Source organism: Schistocerca cancellata, chromosome 8 (assembly GCF_023864275.1).
Source record: "Schistocerca cancellata isolate TAMUIC-IGC-003103 chromosome 8, iqSchCanc2.1, whole genome shotgun sequence".
NCBI lineage: Eukaryota > Metazoa > Arthropoda > Insecta > Orthoptera > Acrididae > Schistocerca > Schistocerca cancellata.
The window spans coordinates 492,895,694-492,920,992 of NC_064633.1; the positions used below are offsets into that span (position 1 = coordinate 492,895,694).

General features: G+C 39.5%; 1 protein-coding gene across 1 annotated transcript in view; it reads right to left on the reverse strand.

Moving 5' to 3' along the window:
• The window catches only part of LOC126095204 (E3 ubiquitin-protein ligase Iruka-like), a 126,635-nt gene that overhangs the window by 83,219 nt on the left and 18,117 nt on the right, over positions 1–25,299 (reverse strand). The window contains exon 2 of the mRNA XM_049909937.1: positions 8,156–8,263. Coding sequence (XP_049765894.1) covers positions 8,156–8,263 — 108 coding nt within the window. The remainder of the gene's footprint in view (positions 1–8,155; positions 8,264–25,299) is intronic.

The following is a 25,299-nucleotide window of genomic DNA, read 5'->3' on the forward strand; positions in this document are numbered from 1 at the left end:
GAGGTCTTCTCAGCAATGTGTAGCGCAGAAATACTGTCATTGAAGTCATCAACAAAGTATTCATGATGAACAACATCTGATACAAAACTGGACTTATCTAAGTTTGTGAGTTGAAGAGCATCCATATGCTCTTTTGTAGCAGGTTGCAAAAATTTTCCCTGTTTGACCTATGTAGAAAGAAGACCAGGAGCATGAGAGTTTGCCTATGCCAGAATTTTTATGCCAATCTTTAGTGGATTTATGATTGTGAAGAATTTTATTTTCTATTTTATTGTCAGTGTGGAAGAACATTTTTATGTTGTGTGGTCTGAAAAGATTTGCAAGTTTAATAAATGACACTTTGCCAAGGAATGGAAGACAGACAAATTTTGGCATTTCTTTCTTAGTTTGTAATGGTGATGGTGGTTGCTCGAGTTTACTTTCAATTTTTTTAAGCTACACTTCGTCCACATGATAATGTTTCTGTAATACCTCCATCTGAAGATGAGCCCACTGTGGCTCAAAAACATGTTCGTGGTTGAATAAATCGTTAATAAGAGACTGGTTGCATATTTATTACCAAATAAACGCCAGTTTAAATCAGAGTATTAGTTCGTCATCCCCAGTGGATATACTGAGAAAAAAAAGATACATGGGGGTTTTAGTATATTCCTAGAATCATCATTTAAAGCTAATTCTTGAGACTTGATAAGTAGGAACACACACACGGGTCAAAGAAACCTGTTGCCATCAGTGCTGCCTTTCTCCGTGTATGTTCAATATTTTGGCACAGGTCTCACACACGTAACAGTATTCTAGATGGGGTCACACAAGTGATTTGTACGCAGTCTCCTTTGTAGACTGATTGCCTTTTGCCAGTGCTCTACCTATAAACCAAAGTCTAGCACCTGCTGTACCAATGACTGAATGTGTGTGATCATTCCATTTCAAATCCTTATGAAGTGTTACACACAGGCATTTGTATCAGTTGGCCAATTCCAAAACTGACTCACTGGTATTATAGTCCCAGGATACTACGTTTTTACATTTTGTCAAGTGCACAATTTTGCAGTTCTGAACATTTGAAGCAAGTTGTCAATCTTTGAACCACTTTGAAATCTTACCAAGGTCTGACTGAAAATTTATGCAGGGTCATTCAGGCAGTGCTTCATTATACGTAACTGCATCATCTGCAAAAAGTGTGAGGTTACTATTAACATTGTCCGCATGGTCATTTAACATACAACATGAACAGCAAGGTTCCAACACACTTCCCTGGGGCACACCCAAAATTACCTCTGCATCTGATGACTCTCCAGCCAAAATGATATGCTGCAACCTCCCTACCAAAAAATCCTCAATCCAGTCACAAATATCACTTGATACCCCAGACAATTTTACTTTAGACAATAAGCATAGCTGTGTTACTGAGCTGAATGCTTTTCGGAATTCAAGAAATACTGCATCCACATGGACTGCCTCGCTTCAAAGATTTCAGTATGTCAGGAGAAACCTGAATGTTGGGTTTCACTTGTTTTCAGAATCTCAGCTGGCTGGCATAGAGGTGGTCATTCTGTTTGAGATACCTCTTTATGTTTGAACTCAGCAACATGATCTAAGATTCTACAACAAACTGATGTAAAGGATATTGGGCAGTAGTTTTGTGGGTCACTTCTACCACCATTTTTGTACATGGGTGTGATCTGTGCTTTCTTCCAGCTACTGGGCACTGTTTTTTCTTCAAGGGATCTTCAACAGATTACAGTTAGAAAAGGGGCTAACTCAACCACAAATTCAGATAGAATCTGACAGAGATTCCATCGGGCCATGGAGCTTTGCTCAATTTTAACAATCTCAGCCATTTCCCAACACCAGTAATTAACACTTATTTCGCTCATCTTTTCAGTGGTGCAAGGATTAAATTGGGGCAATTCTGCCAGGTCTTCCTTTGTAAAGAAACATTTCAAATTTGAGCTTTTGCTCTGCTACCCTCAATTTCAATTCCTGTCTCATTTGCGAGTGACTGGACACTAGCTTTGGTTTCACTATCAGCCTTTACACATTACCACAAATTCTTTGGGTTATGTGCCAGATCATCTGAAGGCTTCACGAATTGCTCTCTTGACAGCTAAATGTGTTACTGACTCTACAATAGAAGGCCTTACTGTTTATTAGTAGCCTGCAGACTCAAATAGCCTTTTTCAGGAAAAGGCTGGCTGCCTTCTATCACTGTAATTTGACAAGTTTTACCATGTCTTTGGACGGATTTGTTGTATAAGGATTGCCACAGGTGAATCTATTGAGAGTCATACAAAACAATTAATTATATTTTAGAGATGAATACAAGTCACAACTTGAACAGAACCAAATGTCCAATCCAGAAGTTCCTAGCACATAGCTGTTAGGAATCACAAGGAACAGTCTTCAAGAATTGCCTTAGGGAAACAAATATGGATGGACAGGTCACCAAGCCACACAGAAAATAGTAATTTGAATCAAGGATTTCTACTATCTGGACTAAATGCAATGCAAATGACAAATGTATTAATGACCACATGACAATACTGCACAGATATTTGAGAGCTCGGCTGGTACTTCCTCAGCATGGAAAATGGTCATGAGTCGAGGCTCTGATTCATAGGCAGTCATGTGCTGACATTGCTGTGAGTAGAATTCTGCCAAGGTTCAGAACTGTTCAAGTGCCTCACCAAACTGTTTGGCCCCCAGAAAACTGCTGTAAAATAGTCCAATGTGGCACAGAGATGGTGTCCACATTGCATTCCACCTCAATCTCTGATTACTAAATAACTGATTTCATGAAATAATATAAACTTTATTTATTCATGCTTAAATTTTATTTGCCATGTAATTAATTTTCTGAGCTAACAAGCTGAGCAAATTATGCATCAGAGGAGAGATAGACATGAAAGTATTGGGAGCTAACTTGGGCGACATTAAGGTGTATTCTCGCTGGAAAGGGATACATGGAAGTTGGAGCACTTTTAGACATGGTGGTGGAGTACATAGCTTTTTAACATCTAACAAGTGGTTTTTTTTTAGGGGGGGGGAGAATTAGAACTGAGGTAAGGTGCAGGAAATGATTTTATACAACACCACAGGTACTGGAAATCAGTAGATGTGTGGTCACAAAAACAATACGGAGCACTTCAGCTGTTATTGGGAAGCGCAACAAGAGGGTGCGAGAGACTTTTAGTGAAACTGGAGGCAGTCAGCTGTGTCACAAGAAGCAAGTTGTTCCAGTCCACTCTGTGGGCATTCCACAACAAACAAGATCATTTTGGTCATGACTGCCTCCCTCCTGCATTCCTGAGTCACCGGCCATGGCAGTTTCCTAGTGCAGCATTGCGGAAGGACGTTGGCATTTTTGTATCAGTTGGGGCGAGTGTTAGAAATCACCATGCCACCACACAAATTTTTGCCACATGGCTCACCACAGTGCCATTCTTCTTGGAATGTCACGAAATCAAAGTTATGTTTTTTTGTTCCTGTTACAGCTTGTTGCAAAAATAGTTCAGGTGCAGCAGTTAGACATAACAGGTAGTCACAGAGATTTGGAGTTACGCAAGTGAAATCAATTCCAGGTTGTCAATGTAGAAAACCTTACAAAAATAGAATACCTAGATGAATCTTTTGAAGTAGAATTAGATAATATCTGTGTCCTGACTGAGGAAGTAGAACAAAAACTGTCACAGAAGACAGATTCTATTGACTAGAAAGTCAAGCTGTTTGAAATGTTAAGCAATTTGCAATCTGAAGTTAGGATCAGTGCGTAACATTCTTGTCAGACAGCAGCCACTTTCAAAAACAAAGTTTTGCAGTCAGTTACAAAATTAACAGAGAGCCTAAATAAGCAATTTTCAGAACATAAACAGCAGTTGGAAAGCACGATGTCTGATAAAACTGCCGATCTGCAGAACAAACTATAGACACAAAATGTACGCTGTAACTAGAATCCTTAAAAATAAAAACATCAGAAGACCTGGTGGCATTCAGTAACAATTATTGAGCTCTTGCATCAGAAAGTGAAACATACTACATTAATCATGAATTATTGCTCACTAATTCTCTTAACAAATTGTATGATTTGCTGTTGCACGATCAAGATGAAAAACCTACTGATCAAGTAGCAGAAAAGGATCGCTTGGTGGTCAACAGGCCCACAGAGCACTTAAAAACAATCGTGTAGAATTTAACAAAGATGTGGACAAAAAGATTGTTGATTTCTCTGAAAATAAATCATAACAGTCTACAAAAATTAAAAAAAAAAAAAAAAAAAAAAAAAAAACTGAACAGCAGGCTATGCTTTATTAACAAGCGTGACCATGCATTAACCGAGTCCCAGAGTCGAAAGGAACAAACTGTTTTTGTTGTTGGTCATACAGTTGGGGATGCGGCCGGATGGGTGCAGGAAGTCACAGAAACATGTACTGATATATGCAAGTTTCGAGAAAAGTTTTTGCAAGAGTGCTGTTCACAAGAAACACAAGGGGAGTAGTTTGTGAATTTCTGGGCAGGAAAAATGAACCAATAGCAGCAAGGCTCCAGGAGAAGTTTCTTTGAATAGTGGTGGTCATGAAGCACCTGGAACAAAAACTTCCCTTTGATGTGGGGTGTGGTTTAGGATCAGCGTCAAGGAGTAGTTACAATCAATTTGTCAGACTCTTGGAGTGAGTTGAACGGTTACTAAGAAATAATGGCCAAGACGATGAGCTCCCAGATTATTCGAAGAGGGAAAGCATGGGAGGATTGTTCAAACTGCAGTAGGAAGTGTGCCAGATGGATTTTTGAACCAAAGACAGATAATTAATGATGAAATTATATTAAAACTCTAAGTTCTCAAGGCAGTAAGTGTTTCCAAAAACATGGCGAACTGCAGAAGTAAAGCAACTAGGACAAATTTACGGTGTTTACATTGATGGTAGCAGTTAATAGGGAGACTGATTATGTTTCAGAGTTTATGAGAAAATGGTTGAATGAAATAAATTCTGACACTGGGAAACCTACATCTATTAAAATGTCTGTAGAGTCTGCAGGCCTGACTTGTGAAGTTTTGTAATAAAAGAATTCCAACTATCAAATGCATAGAAAATGAATTTGATTCATGAAGCAGTGTGGATGACCCATAAGCTCTGTGATCTATCACTTCACAACAGTTTACCCCACACTTTGAGCAGTTTACCAACAAATACCATGCAGTATACTCCCTTGTTGTTTGATTTCAGTCAGCCTGGAAGAAAAAGAAGAAGAAATCTTTGACAAAGTAATTAGTCCTACAATATAGATTAACATCATAAATGTCGAAGTTAGTGCTTGTCTAAATAGTTGATCAGAAAATTTTTTATGACTCACTTCCTGATAAAGATAAGACTCTTGAAATGTCAGTGTTGAGGAATAGTAGTAGGGTTGAAGAGCACTTAACAGAAGAGGTATTAAGAAGCAGAATTATTTCATTGGAACAAATATCTTTTGAACAAAAACAGGACCTGCTGAGCAAACTGCTACATAACAGTAATGTATTTTCTAATTGTCCAGGTTTTGTGAAAAGCTTTGAGTGCAAATTAACTATATTCCCTCAAGAATTTTGCATCAAAGTAGTACCCGATCTGCCTCTCAAAAGAGGAAGCAGTAAGGAAGGAGATCAACTGCATGTTGAAACAGAGCTTTACTTTCAAAGGCTTCCAGCAATTAGATTAATCCACTGGTGGTTGTTCCAAAACACGATGGAATCAGACTGGTCTTCCTCACTGGGAAATTCATTCACTACATCAAATGTTGTGTCCCGAATTAATGAGCCAGATAACAGTTTACGTTGACAATGTTTGATGGCAAAATCCCATTGGGTGGAACACTATCAACTGCTAGATCAAGTGTCAATATCCATGCAGCTAAGTGGTATGAAACTGAAACATGCCAAATTTGTAGAAAAGAAGTTTTGTTCCCTACTTTGTGATATCAGCAAAAAGGGACTGTTCCCAAAGCAGGAAAATTAAAGACAACTGAAGAATTCTTGGGCCCTAAATCTAAGAAACAGCTGAAAGCCAAGTGTGGTTTATTCAGCTTCTACTGTCATTTCATTCTGACACAAGCTTTTAATGAGCCAAATTTAAATACATCACTGAAAAAGGATGTCCCTTAGAAATGGACCGAAGAGGTCAAGCAGGATTTTTGGGAACCGAAGGTTTACCGGTAGTCATTCAGTAGCATAACACTGCATCACCTAAATTTCTCTATACTATTTTACATGTCAACTGACTCGAGCAAGGTTGGTCTGGGATTGCATTTTTCCAGCTGGAAACATTGGATGGGGTAAAACACCCACACACTGTCTTCTGTCAGCAGGACATTCCTAGCTGCTAAAAAGAATTATTATGTGTCTAAGCAAAAGACATTATTTACTATCTATAGTTTTCAGAAATTTGAGGGATTTTCAACTAGTTACCACACTATGCCTTAATTGACCACAAAACCCCACCCCCACCCACCCGCGCGCACACGCACGCAATCACGCAGGCGCGAGCGCGAGCGCGCGCGCACACACGCGCACACACACACACACACACACACACACACACACACACACACACACAGTCATTAATTACTAGTCTGTAATGAAGGTGATTATCAGGAAGAGTGACAACAGGGAATAAACTTGTTTTACTTCAAGGGTATGTAAGCAAAGCAGAGGTTTGAGAAGTCTATAGAGAATGATGAAGGGAGCAGAATGTAGTGAATATATTCAAATGGATAAACATCTCCTGCACTCTAAGGATTACCTGAAAATGACAATATAATATAAGCTGCATTATAGTGCATGTTGTTTAGGAGAAGAAAGATAGAAAAGAATATAGACTGTATGTTCCCGATCAGCATACTGACGTTGTCACTGAGTATGATTATTGGGTGTGAAAGTGCATCACAATACTACAGAAGTCAAAGCTAGGGAGCTTTAGTCCTTATGGTTCTCAGTGCCTCTAGCCTCATTTGTATTCTAGTCAAGTGACCTTGTTGGTACATAGCACTACTTGAATTTAATCATTTCTTCAAATGGCAGTTTGTGGTTGGAGTTGGTTGTCTAGTATGCAAGAATCGGCTTTCGTGTGGAGTGTCAACATGACCTCTGTTGAACCTGTATTAAGTGCTAACAGAAAAGAAAATTACGAGGAAAAGTTAGCCCTAAAGAAGCTAGGGCTTTCCAGACCCGATCCGTTGTCTGAGAAAATGACGAAATCAAATAAGTGTGACTACAAGCGAACATTTAGTAAATAAGAGTATAACAGTGCCCGATTTTCAGCCCAGAAGTTAATTTTCGTTAACTAATGCATGAATTAGGGATCATGTACATTCGTCCTGGGGGAGGGAGAGGGGGGGGGGAGGATGGATGGTAGGGAAAGCTTTAACATTATTTCGTTCTTGCCATAAACTGTACTTAATTGTGTACAAAACAATAAAATTCCACAAAAAGAATTCTTTTTTCAGATAGGTTCTACATATCATCATCATCATCATCATCATCATCATCATCATCATCATCGATAGTGGCTAAAGTTGTGTAAATATGTTGATAAACATAACTATTTAAAAATTTGTTAACACCCAGAATGCATATCTGTGTCTCATATATATATATATATATATATATATATATATATATATATATATATATATATATATTGAAGTCTAATTTTTCCAGCACTTATAGCTATTAAGACTAGATATCATGTTCTGGAAACATCTGATTTGTGCTAGGGATTTCATCACTGCTTTGGTAGCTTTAACACAATAATGATTTTAATAATTTTAATATTTAGTAAAAATGTGTCTATTGAAGCAAATGTATGTGTTTTCCTAAAAACATAACGACTTTTAACATACAGAGTCCATAATTGGAAAAATAAAGTTGTATATTTGGTTACTGCCAACAACTTTACTGAAATCTGATTTTTTGAGAAAACAAACCGAGAAAGAAGAAAGTTGGCAAATTATTAAAGCTGAATAACTAAATAGCCTATCAGAAAATGTCTGTTTTCACAACACTGGAATGTTGGAGGTATTAAACATGAAGCCTACCAACTGTAGGTAATGATTTGTCTGCAGCTGGCAGTACTGAAGAGGAAGTGGGTGAGAGCCAGAGCTTCCTCTACATTACAAAACTTACCTCCAATGGAACAACATCTTCCATTTCAAATTCAGCTTCTTCTGGTTCTTGTGGCTGTTCTTCTAGTCTCTCAATGAATCCCAAGTAACAATTGGGACACACAAAGTCCTGGAAACAAAAATTAAATTTCAAGAAAACGCTATTCTACATTCACTCTCAACACACAATTAATAAATTCAGTCCATGCAAACATTATCTTTAAATAAATTTACACATTTTATTCAAACAATATCAGCTTCATATTACAAACTTAAAAAAAAAAAAAAAAGAACACACAGTGTGCTCGTATGTCTTAACACTCAGTGCACTAGATTGCAAAATAGGGAGGTGAGCAAGATCCCGAACAAATCTGCATAGCAGTTTAACAACTATGAGCTTTTACACCAGCCATTCTGAATGTGGTTTTTAGGCAAATTTCCATGATCATTTAAAAGGCTGGGCTGTTCCTCAACCTCAGAAAATATGACCCACAAACAGTTAAAATACAGTAATAGTTCACAGAACAGAGCTTTTTAAGATACACAGACAGATGGTGCAAACTACTGGCCTCAATTCTGGGCAAGAGTAAGTGATTTTAAATCTTTATATATACTGTTCTCAGTCATGATATTGATACCGTGTACTAAGCAGTTAGATGGAAAAAGAGATGTATTATTTACAACAAATTTCATTAAGGAATAAATATACTGAACAGCTGTGGTTAATATGCCCAATTCTTTGAATAGGTTTTGACATAGTGTTCTTGGATTTACACAACTCATTACTCTTATTATACACTTCTGTACTCTAAAAATTTGTTCTCTGTTTGTGGAGTTACCCCAAAATATGATACCATATGAAATAATGGAGTGAAAATAAGCAAAATATGCTAGTTTTTTTATATTTATATCTACTACGTCTGACATCATTCGCATTGCAAACACAGACTTGTTTAGGTGCTTTAGCAGTTTGTTAGTATGTTGCTCCCAACTGAATTTATTATCAAGTAGTAATCCCAAGAATTTTACACTCTCAACTTCTCCTATTTCCATGTCATCATATTTAATATAATTGTGGTGCTAGACTGGTGTGAATATTAAATTTTCTGGTTGAGTGAGAGTAGTGCTCAGAGTTCAGTAGACAATAATTTGGTACAATTTTCATCCTCTTTAATTTTGATTTGAATAGTAATTATGTGATGGCGACTCTCTTCGTTTTTCATAAAGTAATGATTAGTAAATATATACTACTGCACATCTTGAGTTTTTGCTATTTATGCAAATGGGAAAGAAACAAGTCCTTCAAATTTAACCAGTTTCAGACAGTATGACTTAAAGTAACGTTTTGTAGTGTAGTGTGTACTTTATTTGAACATTGTTACTAGTACCTACCTTTCGTACTATAGTCAATTTTAGTGCTACTTATTGTTATGATGTGAGGACTATGTAATGCTGTGTAATGTATATAGGGTGGTCCATTGATAGTGACCAGGCCAAATATCTCACGAAATGAGCGTCAAACGAAAAAACTACAAAGAACGAAACTTGTCTAGCTTGAAGGGGGAAACCAGATGGCGCTATCATTGGCCCACTAGATGACACTGCCATAGGTCAAACGGATATCAACTGTGTTTGTTTAAATAGGAACCCCCATTTTTTTATTACATATTCGTGTAGTACATAAAGAAATATGAATGTTTTAGTTGGACCACTTTTTTCGCTTTGTGATAGATGCCGCTGTAATAGTCACAAACGTATAAGTACCTGGTATTGCGTAACATTCCACCAGTGCGGACGATATTTGCTTCGTGATACGTTACCAGTGTTAAAATGGACCGTTTACCAATTGTGGGAAAGATCAAAATCGTGTTGATGTATGGCTATTGTGATCAAAATGCCCAGCGGGCGTGTGCTATGTATGCTGCTCGGTATCCTGGACGACATCATCCAAGTGTCCGGACCGTTCGCCGGATAGTTACGTTATTTAAGGAAACAGGAAGTGTTCAGCCACATGTGAAACGTCAACCACAACCTGCAACAAATGATGATGCCCAAGTAGGTGTTTAAGCTGCTGTTGCGGCTAATCCGCACATCAGGAGCAGACAAATTGAGAGAATGCTACATCAACATCGATCGCATCCATACCAATTTCTATGCACCAGGAATTGCATGGCGACGACTTTGAACGTCGTGTACAGTTCTGCCACTGGGCACAAGATAAATTACAGGACAATGACAGATTTTTTGCAAGCTTTCTATTTAGCAACGAAGCATCGTTCACTAACAGCGGTAACGTAAACCGGCATAATATGCACTATTGGGCAATGGAAAACCCACAATGGCTGTGACAAGTGGAACATCAGCGACCTTGGCGGGTTAATGTATGGTGCGGCATTATGGGAGGAAGGATAATTGGCCCCCATTGTATCGATGGCAATCTAAATGGTGCAATGTATGCTGATTTCCTACGTATTGTTCTACCAATGTTACTACAAGATGTTTCACTGCATGACAGAATGGCGATGTACTCCCAAAATGATCGATGTCCTGCACATAGCTCGTGTGTGGTTGAAGCAGTATTGAATAGCATATTTCATGAGAGGTGGATTGGTCATCAAAGCACCATACCATGGCCCGCACGTTCACCGGATCTGACGTCCCCGGATTTCTTTCTGTGGGGAAAGGAAGGATATTTGCTGTCGTGATCCACCGACAACGCCTAACAACATGCGTCAGCGCATTGTCAATGCATGTGTGAACATTACAGAAGGTGAACTACTCGCTGTTGAGAGGAATGTCGTTACACGTATTGCCAAATGCATTGAGGTTGACAGACATCATTTTGAGCATTTATTGCATTAATGTGGTATTTACAGGTAATCACGCTGTAACAGCATGCGTTCTCAGAAATGATAAGTTTACAAAGGTAAATGTATCACATTGGAACAACCGAAATAAAATGTTCAAACATATCTATGTTCTGTATTTTAATTTATAAAACCTACCTGTTACCAACTGTTTGTCTAAAATTGTGAGCCATATGTTTGTGACTATTACAGCGCCATCTATCACAAAGCACAAAACGTGGTCCAACTAACACATTCATATTTCTTTACGTACCACACGCATATGTAATAAAAAATGGGGGTTCCTATTTAAAAAAAAAAGGCAGTTCATATCAGTTTGACCTATGGCAGCGCCATCTAGCGGGCCAACAATAGCGCCATCTGGTTTCCCCCTTCAAGCTAGACGAGTTTTGTTCTTTGATGCTTATTTCGTGAGATATTTGGCTCGGTCACGATCAATGGACCACTCTGTATATATTTATGATGTATTGACTATAATTTGCCATTAAACACGTTTTTTTTCTTAGACTGAAGTTAGAAGTAAAAAGTGCACTGAAGTAGGATATTTTGTCTGATTTTTTAATGTACTGTGGCAGAAGAGAACCACCTCCGATGGAACTGATCGCAGTGCATTTCCTAACTAACTGCCACTTGGATATGTTGAAGGCGTGGACAGCTTGGTGAGAAAGTGACAATGTGAAAGTGCTTGTGAAAGTTTTTGCAACCCATGAGCATTTACTTTGTTTGCAAGACAGGACTTGCATCAAATGATATGTATCTTTAAATGTAATCTTCACTTAGCCAAAAGGAGATCACTTATGATGAAAATGCCTAATTTTTTGATAAAAGTATAACTTGTAGATATTTTGTGATAATGTACAACAATACACTGTACGTAATTATTTTGTATAGGGATTTTCGTATGGCCAGTTAATATAAGTTAGAATTTGAAAAACGTATTTCCTGTAGTTTTTAATAAGATTTCTAATGTAATATTTTTTTGTGTGTAGATTTTAAACCCAATTTCCGGCGTCACATGTGGTCATTGAATTGCCCATTTAGCTATTACCAATACCTATCTGGTCAATCCAATGAGTGGGTGATGTGACAAAGCAAGCTGGGCTATTTTTTACTTCCCCTCTAGTTTTGCCATCTGCTTCCTTAAAATTCATTTTTTCAATTTTAAGTAATTACCATCAACATATGTGAGTATAATCTGCATTTTCGTAAGAGAGAAAGGTTGGCCCTCAGTTTTAAAGAATATACCACCAGATCCCTCCCCCATGAACCATGGACCTTGCCGTTGGTGGGGAGGCTTGCGTGCCTCAGCGATACAGATGGCCGTACCGTAGGTGCAACCACAACGGAGGGGTATCTGTTGAGAGGCCAGACAAACATGTGGTTCCTGAAGAGGGGCAGCAGCCTTTTCAGTAGTTGCAGGGGCAACAGTCTGGATGATTGACTGATCTGGCCTTGTAACATTAACCAAAACGGCCTTGCTGTGCTGGTACTGCGAACGGCTGAAAGCAAGGGGAAACTACAGCCGTAATTTTTCCCCGAGGACATGCAGCTCTACTGTATGATTAAATGATGATGGCGTCCTCTTGGGTAAAATATTCCGGAGGTAAAATAGTCCCCCATTCGGATCTCCGGGCGGGGACTACTCAGGAGGACGTCGTTATCAGGAGAAAGAAAACTGGCGTTCTACGGATCGGGGCGTGGAATGTCAGATCCCTTAATCGGGCAGGTAGGTTAGAAAATTTAAAAAGGGAAATGGATAGGTTAAAGTTAGATATAGTGGGAATTAGTGAAGTTCGGTGGCAGGAGGAACTAGACTTTTGGTCAGGTGATTATAGGGTTATAAATACAAAATCAAATAGGGGTAATGCAGGAGTAGGTTTAATAATGAATAAAAAAATAGGAGTGCGGGTTAGCTACTACAAACAGCATAGTGAACGCATTATTGTGGCCAAGATAGACACAAAGCCCATGCCTAGTACAGTAGTACAAGTTTATATGCCAACTACCTTTGCAGATGATGAAGAAATAGATGAAATGTATGACGAGATAAAAGAAATTATTCTGGTAGTGAAGGGAGACGAAAATTTAATAGTCATGGGTGACTGGAATTCGTCAGTAGGAAAAGGGAGAGAAGGAAAAATAGTAGGTGAATATGGATTGGGGGGAAGAAATGAAAGAGGAAGCCGCCTTGTAGAATTTTGCACAGAGCATAACTTAATCATAGCCAACACTTGGTTCAAGAATCATAAAAGAAGGCTGTATACCTGGAAGAATCCTGGAGATACTAAAAGGTATCAGATAGATTATATAATGGTAAGACAGAGATTTAGGAACCAGGATTTAAATTGTAAGACATTTCCTGGGGCAGATGTGGATTCTGACCACAATCTATTGGTTATGAACTGCAGATTGAAACCGAAGAAACTGCAAAAAGGTGGGAATTTAAGGAGATGGGACCTGGATAAACTGAAAGAACCAGAGGTTGTAGAGTTTCAGGGAGAGCATAAGGGAACAATTGACAGGAATGGGGGAAAGAAATACAGTAGAAGAAGAATGGGTAGCTCTGAGGGATGAAGTAGTGAAAGCAGCAGAGGATCAAGTAGGTTAAAAGACGAGGGCTAGTAGAAATCCTTGGGTAACAGAAGAAATATTGAATTTAATTGATGAAAGGAGAAAATATAAAAATGCAGTAAATGTAGCAGGCAAAAAGGAATACAAACGTCTCAAAAATGATATCGACAGGAAGTGCAAAATGGCTAAGCAGGGATGGCTAGAGGACAAATGTAAGGATGTAGAGGCTTGTCTCACTAGGGGTAAGATAGATACTGCCTACAGGAAAATTAAAGAGACCTCTGGAGAGAAGAGAACCACTTGTATGAATGTCAAGAGCTCAGATGGCAACCCAGTTCTAAGCAAAGAAGGGAAGGCAGAAAGGTGGAAGGAGTATATAGAGGGTTTATACAAGGGCAATGTACTTGAGGACAATATTATGGAAATGGAAGAGGATGTAGATGAAGACGAAATGGGAGATAAGATACTGCGTGAAGAGTTTGACAGAGCACTGAAAGGCCTGAGTCGAAACAAGGCCCCGGGAGTAGACAACATTCCATTTGAACTACTGATGGCCTCGGGAGAGCCAGTCATGACAAAACTCTACCATCTGGTGAGCACGATGTATGAGACAGGCGAAATACCCTCAGACTTCAAGAAGAATATAATAATTCCAATCCCAAAGAAAGCAGGTGTTGACAGATGTGAAAATTACCGAACTATCAGTTTAATAAGTCACAGCTGCAAAATACTAACGCGAATTCTTTACAGACGAATGGAAAAACTGGTAGAAGCCGACCTCGGGGAAGATCAGTTTGGATTCCGTAGAAATGTTGGAACACGTGAGGCAATACTGACCTTACGACTTATCTTAGAAGAAAGATTAAGAAAAGGCAAACCTACGTTTCTAGCATTTGTAGAGTTAGAGAAAGCTTTTGACAATGTTAACTGGAATACTCTCTTTCAAATTCTGAAGGTGGCAGGTGTAAAATACAGGGAGCGAAAGGCTATTTACAGTTTGAACAGAAACCAGATGGCAGTTATAAGAATCGAGGGGCATGAAAGGGAAGCAGTGGTTGGGAAGGGAGTAAGACAGGGTTGTAGCCTCTCCCCGATGTTATTCAATCTGTATATTGAGCAAGCAGTAAAGGAAACAAAAGAAAAATTCGGAGTAGGTATTAAAATTCATGGAGAAGAAGTAAAAACTCTGAGGTTTGCCGATGACATTGTAATTCTGTCAGAGACAGCAAAGGACTTGGAAGAGCAGTTGAACGGAATGGACAGTGTCTTGAAAGGAGGATATAAGATGAACATCAACAAAAGCAAAACGAGGATAATGGAATGTAGTGGAGTTAAGTCGGGTGATGCTGAGGGAATTAAATTCGGAAATGAGAAACTTAAAGTAGTAAAGGAGTTTTGCTATTTAGGGAGTAAAATAACCGATGATGGTCGAAGTAGAGAGGATATAAAATGTAGACTGGCAATGGCAAGGAAAGCATTTCTCAAGAAGAGGAATTTGTTAACATCAAGTATAGACTTAAGTGTCAGGAAGTCGTTTCTGAAAGTATTTGTATGGAGTGTAGCCATGTATGGAAGTGAAACATGGACGATAACTAGTTTGGACAAGAAGAGAATAGAAGCTTTCGAAATGTGGTGCTACAGAAGAATGCTGAAGATACGGTGGGTAGATCATGTAACTAATGAGGAGGTATTGAATAGGATTGGGGAGAAGAGAAGTTTGTGGCACAACTTGACTAGAAGAAGGGATCGGTTGGTAGGACATGTTTTGAGGCATCAAGGGATCACAAATTTAGCATTGGAGGGCAGTGTGGAGGGTAAAAATCGTAGGGGGAGACCAAGAGATGAATACACTAAGCAGATTCAGAAGGATGTAGGTTGCAGTAGGTACTGGGAGATGAAGAAGCTTGCACAGGATAGAGTAGCATGGAGAGCTGCATCAAACCAGTCTCAGGACTGAAGACCACAACAACAACAACCACCAGATCTAATTTTGTGCTTAGTTTTAGGTATGTAATTGATTTTCTAATTTACTTCGACTATTACTAGTTAGTAACTTTTGTCGTAAGGTGAAATCAGCAATTGTTTTGCAACTTGAATTCTATTGTTGAAGTATAAACAAATATGTTAGCAAAACCAGCCCTTCATTAATTCCTAAGTAATTAACAATTTTGTCAAAAGTGTTGTTTGGGTAACGATATTTGTTAATTTCATGATTTAAACAAATAATTCAGCCTAACTCTTGCAGTAGAAGAAACTGTTAAAAAGAACGAAGGTCTCGATATTTTCAGTTAATTTAATGAGTCAAGTTTTAATTGTAATTTCTGTAAATTTAACTTTGAACAATGTGTAGTTTCAGTACTTATTATTGTGACGACATATAAGGGCACAATTTTTGGTTACAAGACAGTCAGTCCACAGCCGAGTTTCAGATGAGCAACCTGAGTTGGTTACTACAACAACAATGCTTCAACTTAACAGTGAAATAAGAGTCACACCAACAGGCCATGTGTTAAAGCAATAACAGTGTCTGTTCCATACGTACCTTATTATTCTGAAAGAACTATGAATTATGTGGTAATGTTTTTACTGCTTGTAGACGTTCAACAGTAAACTATTGTAACAGTATGTGGAGGTTCGCCTGCTAACTGTTAATGAGGCTTATGGATAATTTAAACAATAGTGCACTGGCCATACATATATAACTATTATTTGGGGGGGGGGGGGGGGTGCAAAGTGAAAATAAACTACAGTGAAACACAAATGTGTACCTGTCAGCTACATTATTTACAGTAGCCAGTGCAGCAACGCAGTACGTCGACACCGAGGACAAAATAATAATAAAAATAAAGCAGGCAGAACTGCTACAGGCTCTGGCCACAAGCTAATGTGTAAGTGTTTTCACTGTGCCTCTCTACAACTTAATGTTTCGTCTTTACGGTAAGTAGCAACTATCTTTCCCTCACACAGTATACTTTTATGGAGGAAAATCTTCATTGCTCAGAATGGAGCACAATCATCTTCTAGACATCTGTTTCGAGTTAGGCATTTTGACTACTGATTTGCAGTATATTTATCGCATCATGGAGTTTGTTGTAAATAATTCACTGCAGTTCATAATGATCAATAATGCACATAATTACAATATCTGAAGAAAAAATAGACATTCACTATACAGCATTAAGGTTTCTTTGGTGCAAAAAGAGGTGCACATTGCTGCAACCAAAATTTTTGATCACTTGTCCAGTGTTAAAAAAATGCCAGACGGACAGCAAAGCAAAATTTGATAAATCGTATGAACTGAAAACTTTTCTCCTTGACAACCCCTCCTGTGGTGTAAATATAAAATGAATTTTTCCTTATCATTATGATTTATCATGTAAGTTATCTGTGGAACATGAAACTAACTAACAAGATTTGCAAAAAAAAGTCTTCTTTTATTACCATAAGTCCTTCAACGATCTCTTTGGTCAGTATCTACTGAAGTGTGTGTATTGGAGTGCCCCAATTGTTATTGTCACTGCTTTAGGTCATTATCTGCAATGTTTACTTTATCCCATGCTAGAATGGATTCAGTCACAAAAAATAAACCATGAAGATTGTTTTCCCACTCATTCCTTCCGCTAAAGTTTCACTGTTGTGTTCTAATATACTTGATCTTCTCTGAAAAATGCAATTATTTTCTATGAAGTGCATGCTCTGGTCTTAAACAAATCCTTTTTGATAGCTGGAACACAAAAAACACATTCGAGGCATGCCTCTTTCCACTTACCATCAAATTCTTTGTGGACATGTCAGTTCTCGTATTGATGGCTTGACATTAATCATTATCTCTAAATGATTTGTTTTGTACCATTACAAACCAAAATTTCGAGAAACATTCCTGTTGAAAAAGTCATGTTACATGATGCACAGTATCTATCAACCATATATCCAACTGATCATACTCAGGCCATTTTGTGCACGTTTCTTGTGATGTTCTGACAACAGGATGTTTTATCTAATGAGACAGTTAATGCAGAGTAGATTTTTATCTTTGACACTTTTATGTTTCTCCACATACTGCTTTATCTTCCAGCACTTTCCAGCTAAATATACAGGCTTTTTGTAGTAAAAACACTATACAGCAATTTTTCCCCCCTTGTTTTTAGAACCATTAATGTTGTCTTCTTGAACTACATTTTCCATTTGTTCGTTGATCACCACCACTGCAAATACACCAACTATTTCCTCGTCCATAGCCAGTTGGGACTCTTCTTGGAAGAGAGTTTCTGCCAACAAGTCTTCATTTTGTAGACCAGTTTACATGTTGACCTATGCTGTTTTGAATGCGTTGAATTTTGATGGCAGTGGTACAGTGAGATTCACCATTATAGCTATATCCAACTCACTTTCAACAATATTTAAGAGCTACATTGCCAGGTTTTCAACTTCAACTACATGCACAACAAAGAATCTCCACTTCTTTCTTATTCCTTGCACTATTGTAGGGGTGGGAAGGTCTTATATAGGATATCTCTCATTTCGGGGCATGAAGATAGGTAATCAAAGCCCTAGTGAAGGACCTAAGAGAAGACAGCTAAAACCAGGGACATGGAAAGGGCTAAAACAGACACCATACAGAAATGGAGGTCCAAAACTTAAAATTAAATCGCCTTTGCCATATTGCTTTAACAGATAAAAAGTAAAATTCGATCAACAGCCCGCGCGTCGTTTGCTAAAACTACTGATAACTCAGATGGCAAACCCAAACGGGGAAAAAAAAGGGGTGGGGGGCATTCTGTCAGGAAGCGGCAGAGAGTTAAAACTTGGACACAATGAGTACAAAGTGGTCGGGTAGCACCAATTATCAAATGACGATGGCTAAAAAGGCAGTGCCCAATATGCAATCTAGTTAAAATGACCTCCTCCCAGCGAGAGGGGTGAGAGGAGGTCGTCCAAGCCACTGGGAGACACTTAATAAGCCGGGGCTTATTTGCATGAAGGGAGGAACATTGGCGATGCCAAACGGACACCATCTCCTGACAGACGGCAACACAGAGATCATTGGAGGGAATATAGTAACTAGTGGGCTAAGGTTCGAGGACTGCAGCCTTGGCAGCAGTGTCAGCAGCCTCATTTTCTGGCAGACCGACATGACCAGGAACCCACATAAACATCACAATTGCTCCACCAAGAGTGAGCAAGTGACAGTTTCCCTGGACCCGTTGCACTAAAGGATGGGCATTGTATAGTGTGCACAGACTTTGAAGGGTGCTGAGAGTCTGAGCAGAGGACACAATTGAAAAGCCTGTTGCCGAACATACTCTGTGGCCTGATACAGAACAAAGAGCTTGGCTGTAAATACTGAACAGTGCACCAGAAGCTAATATCAAAAGACACGGGCACCAATGACGAAGGCACATCTGACACCACGGTCAGTCTGAGAGCCATCAGTGTACACAAGGTACCGTATTTACTCGAATCTAAGCCGCACTTTTTTTCCGGTTTTCGTAATCCAAAAAACCGCCTGCGGCTTAGAATCGAGTGCAAAGCAAGCGGAAGTTACGAAAAATGTTGGTACGTGCCGCCACAACTAACTTCTGCCGTCGAATATATGTAGCGCGACACAGGCTTGCTTTGTAGGCACAAAGATAAATACTGGTGCCAAAACCTCTGCGTCAGTAAATAAATTTAAAAAAAAAAGTGGAAGACGAGTTTTTTTTCTCCGCCGCGAGTTTCGACCACTGCATTTTCATACATTATCCAACAAAGTAAATACAAATTCCGTATTGTTCATCTTCGAATGTAGCACAATTTCAGTGTACTACGAAAATCTGACTGGCAAGACTGTTTGGGATGTTTGTCAATATGGCCAACTCCACGTTCTGAATTTTTTCCTATCTGTGAGAAGAGATGGTTGCTAATAGGAACCTGATAAAATTTGAATCACATACAGTATTCTCTTGACCATAAGAATAATACGAATATAAACATTTTGCCATGTATTCTTTCGTGTTTGCTGCTATCTCATTCAAATCCTGTCTGCCTAATAAACTACGAAACTAGAATGAGACAACAGCAAACGCGGAAGAATATACGTATCGTGTCATGTTTATATTCGTATTATTCTTATGCCTAATAATGATACAGTCTGAAATGAAGCACGGCAAGTGACTAGATTTTTAAATCTAAGATGACTAATTTCTGTGCAGAATTTGATGTAATAAAGAAGCGGCCGCAAAGATTTTCAAACGGAGAAAAATTTTCGCCTAACTCTCGTTCAGAACATGTTCTATCATACGCAGTCTATTATTTGATTCTTGTTGATCATTATCAAAGAAAGCAGCAGTGTAAGTAACAACAAATAGCAGTCTCTTGCCACTGTTTCGCTAATGAGACGATTCCTCTCTTTTTTTGTTTTAATTGTACGCGGCGGTAGCGCGCACAAAAGCAAGCCATGCCGCGAGCCGCGACAGGCCGTAAACACGCACTATCAGAATGCGACAAACAATGCATGACACAGTGCAGTAATGCATTTTCAGCTTAAGAGTGACGCAAACACCTATAACAAAGAAAACGGCACTTATCAGATCAAAGCAAAATAGGCAATCGATTCAAACCAGACGAAGCATGTGAAAAAGGAAGGGTACTTGTATAAAATACGGATGGAGCGCCTGATGCATAGCAATGGCTACCTGGTAAAAGTTAACTGCTAAGCTTACGACTCGAACCAAACTACTGGAGCTGCATCGTCATTCATTCGACCTAAATTGTGTCTCATATTACAATGGACCAACTTTGTTTCGATTTGGAGGTGTGGCCTAAAACTTTTCTCTCTCCTTGAATTTCGAGTCTCAAATTTCAGGTGCGGCTTAGATTCGGGAATTTTTTTTTTCCTTGATTTCGAGTCTCATTTTTCAGGTGCGGCTTAGATTCGAGTGCGGCTTAGATTCGAGTAAATACGGTACTATTGCGAAGTTCCATGTGAAGGTCGTGAAGCTTCGGGTGATAAGAGTGAGGCTGGAGTAGTGCCCTTAGGAAGCGAATGAAGGCCAAGGTTGACACAGGCTGCTTCACGAAGCCAAGGTGGTGAAGGGTTCACACCCACTGGGAAAGTTGCAGGCAGTGTGAAGTTGAGCCGATATGGTCAGTGCCTTCATCATTGGTGCCCCTGTCTTTTTATATTAGCTTCCGGCACACTGTTCAGTATTTACAGCCAAGCTCTTCATCGTGTATCAGGCAATAGACTTTTCAATTGTGTCCTCTGCTCAGACTCACTCAGCACCCTTTTAAGTCTGTGCGCACTATACAATGCCCATCCTTCAGTGCAACGGGTTGAGAAAATCTGTCACTTGCTCACTCTTGGTGGAGCAATTGTAACGTTTATGTGGGTTCCTGGTCATGTCGTCTGCCAGGAAACGAGGCTGCTGACAAGGCTGCAGTCCTCATACTTCAGCCCACTAGTTACTATATTCCTTCCAATGATCTCTGTGTTGCCGCCTGTCCAGGAGGTAACAGAGAAGAGGGATGCACACCATACTAGCGATCAAAGGAATCATCGAAGAAGGAGGTGTAGGATGGATGGCTGTGCATGGCATACAAACAGCATGCATACCTGCTGAGGAGAAAGTCACGGCGGTAGGACAGTGGTAGTTCAGCAGCATCAGCATACAGGCTCTCAACCAGGCTAGCGTAAAAGGCGCCAGTGGCCAAACAAATGCCATGATGGTGGATAGTGTTGAGGTGGTGTAAGAAGGATGGATGTGCAGACACATAAGCAAAGCACCCATAGTCAATTTTCTATCAGACAAGGGACCTGTACAAATGGTGCGTATAGCGGGCTGCCAGGTAAAACACATAGGAAGACCAAGAGAGTTTTCAGTCGAGCATGAGCCCCAGGAAATTCGTAGTTTCAACAAACGGAAGAGCGACAGGCCCTAGATGTAAAGATGGTGGGAAAACAAACTGCGCCGCCAGAAATTCATAGATGGTTTTGTCAATGGAAAAACGAAAGCCATTGTCAACGCTCCAGGAGTAAAGACGATGAAGACATCGCTGAAGAAACCACTCAGTGAGAGAGGTCCTTAGGGAACTGCAATAGATGGCAAAATTGTCTACAAAACAGGAGCCGGAGATGCCCGGCAGGAAATAGGCCACAATTTTCTATTATTCTAATCTCATAAGGCGCATGGAACGAACGAACACCTATATCTTTCCGTACAAGCTCCGATTTCCCTTATTTTATCGTAGTGATTGTTTCTCCCTATGTAGGTCGGTGTCAACAAAATATTTTTGCATTCGGTGGAGAAAGTTGGTAATTGGAATTTCGTGAGAAGATTCCATCGCAATGAAAAACACCTTTCTTTTAATGATGCCCATCCCAAAGCCTGTGCCATTTCAATGACACACTCTCCCATATTTCGCAATAATACAAAACATGCTGCCCTTCTTTGAACTTTTCCGATGTGTCCGTCAATCCTATCTGGTAAGGATCCCACACCATGCAGCAGTATTCTAAAAAGAGCATTGACAAGCATAGTCTCCTTAGTAGATCTGTTACATTTTCTAAGTGTCCTGCCAATAAAACACAGTCCATTGTTAACCTTCCCACAACATTTTCTGTCTGTTCCTTCCAATTTACGGTGTTTGTAATTGTAATTCCTATGTTTTTAGCTGAATTTAAGGCCTTTAGATTTGAGTGATTTATTGAGTAACAGAAGTTTAATGAATTCCTTTTAGCACTCATGTGGATGACCTCACAGTTTTCGTTATTTAGGGTCAATTGCCAATTTTCGCACCATCCACATATCTTTTCTAAATCATTTTGCAATTGATTTTGATCTTCTGATGAATTTATTAGTTGATAAACGACAGTGTCATCTGCAAACCTAAAACGGCTGCTCAGATTATCTCCCAAATCGTTTATATAGGTAAGGAACAGCAAAGGGCCTATAACACTACTTGGGAAATGCCAGAAATCACTTCTGTTTTACTCTACGACTTTCGGTCAATTACTATGAACTGTGACCTCTCTGACAGAAAATCACAAATCCAGTCATATAACTGAGACGATATTCCATAAGCACGCAATTTCACTACAAGCCGTTTGTGTTTTACAGTGTCAAAAGCCTTCCGGAAATCCAGAAGTATGGAATCTATCTGAAATCCCTTGTCAATAGCACTCAACACTTCATGCGAATAAAGAGCTAGTTGCGTTTCACAAGAACGATGTTTTTTAAACCCACGTTGACTGTGTGTCAATAGACTGTTTTCTTTGAGGTTATTCATAATGTCGAACACAATATATGTTCCAAAAACCTGCTGCATATTGACGTTAATGATATGGGCCTGTAATTAAGTGGATTACTCCTACTATCTTTCTTTAATATCAGTGCGACCTGTGCAACTTTCCAGTCTTTGGATACGGACCTTTTGCCGGGTGAACGGTTGTATATGATTGTTAAGTATGAAGGTAATGCATCAGCATACTCTGAAATGAACCTAATTGGTATACAGTCTGGACCAGAAGACCTGCTTTTATTAAGTGATTTAAGTTGCTTCACTACCCTGAGGATATTTACTTCTACGTTACTCATGTTGGCAGCTGTTCTCAATTCGAATTCTGGAATACTTACTTCATCCTCTTTTGTGAAGGCATTTCGGAAGGCTGTGTTTAGTAACTCTGCTTTGGCAGCACTGTCTTCGATAGTATCTCCATTACTACCGTGCAGAGAACGCATTGATTGTTTCTTGCCACTAACATACTTCATGTACGACCAGAATCTCTTTGGATTTTCTGCCAGGTTTCGTTGTGGAAACTGTTATAAGCATCTTGCATTGAAGTCCGCACTAAATTTTGAGCTTCTGTAAAAGATCGCCAATCTTGGAGATTTTACATCTGTTTAAATTTTGCATGTTTGTTTCGTTGTTTCTGCAACAGTGTTCTTACCCGTTTTGTGTACCAAGGAGGATCAGCTCCGTCATTTGTTAATTTATTTTGGATAAATCTCTCAATTGCTACCGATACTATTTCTTTGAATTCAAGCCACATCTGGTCTACACTTATATTATTAATTTGGAAGGAGCAGAGATTGTCTCTCAGGAAGGTGTCAAGTGAATTTTTATCTGCTTTTTGAATAGGTATATTTTTCATTTATTTTTGGAGGATTACAATATTCAATCTCACTACGACAACCCTGTGTTCACTAATCCCTGTATCCGTTTTGATGCTCATTATTAACTCAGGATTATTTGTTGCTAAGAGGTCAATTGTGTTTTCACAACCGTTTCCTATTCGCATGGGCTCATGAACTAACTGCTCGAAATAATTTTCACACAATGCGTTTAGCATAATTTCGGATGACGTTTTATGCGTACCTTCAGAATTAAACACGTATTTTCGCCAACATATCGAGGGTAAATTAAAGTCACCACCAACTATAATTGTATCAGTCAGGTACAAGTTTGAAATTGAACTAAAGTTTTCTTTGAACCTTTCAGCAACTGTATCACCTGAATAGGGAGGTCAGTAAAAGAATCCAGTTATTATTTTATTCCGGTTGCCAACAATCACCTCTGCCCATACTAACTCATCACAGGAAGTATCTACTTCAATTTCGCGACAAGTTAAACTACGTCTAACAACAACAAACATGCCACCTCTAACTGTTTTTAGCCTAGTCTTTCGAAATACCATTAGGTTCTTCACAAAAATTTCGTCCGAGTGCCTATAACAATTTGAGCATCAGTGCTTTCTATTAGCACTTGGAGCTCTGGTACTTTCCTAACACAGCTACATCAATTTACAACTGTTATACCGATGGTTCCTGTATCTACATTCTTCCTGCGTTCAGCCTGCACCCTTCATAATTGAAGCACTTCTTGTGTTTTCCCAAGACCTTCTAAACTAAAAAACTGCCCAGTCCATGCCCCACAGCCCCTGCTGCCCATGTAGCCACCTCCTACGTATAGTGGACACCTGACCTATTCAGCAGAACCCAAAACCCAACCACCCTTTGGTGCAAGTCAAAGAATCTGCAGCCTACACAGTTGCAGAAGCGTCTGAGCCTCTGATTCAGATCCTACACTCGGCTCTGTACCAGAGGTCTGCAATCAGTCCTGTTGACTATGCTGCAAATTGTCAGCTCTGCTTTCATCTTGCAAGCAAGACTAGCAGCCTTTACCACTTCTGTTAGCCGCTCGAAACTAGAGAGAATCTCTTCTGATCCAAAGTGACACACATTATCGGTACCAACGTGAGCAGCCACCTGCAGTGCTCTTCATGGCATCCGGGAGGATCCGCTTCACATCTGGAATGACTCTATCCGGTATGCACACGGAGTGCACATTGGAATTCTTTCCGTTCTTGGCAGCCATGTGCCTAAGGGGCCCCATTACACACCTAATGTGGAAGCTCCCAACTATCAATAATCCCATTAAGGAGTTAATGGCGATAGCAAAGAGGACAATGCTCAAGATGGAACTCTGAGGCACACCAGTTTCCTCAATAAAGGTGTCCGACAAGGCAGAACCCACAAGCACCATGAAAACTTGGTCTTTTAAAAATTCCTGAAGGAAACAGGGCAGGTGGCCATGGAAGCCCCCCCCCCCCCCCAAAAAAAAAAAGAAGGGCCACTCTGGGATTTCCGCAGAAATCCATTCATAACGTAGGTGGACAAAGTAACGAAATGGTCAACTGCAAAACGCCGCGCTCAAAATCCATACAGTGCAATCGATAGTAAATTGTGAG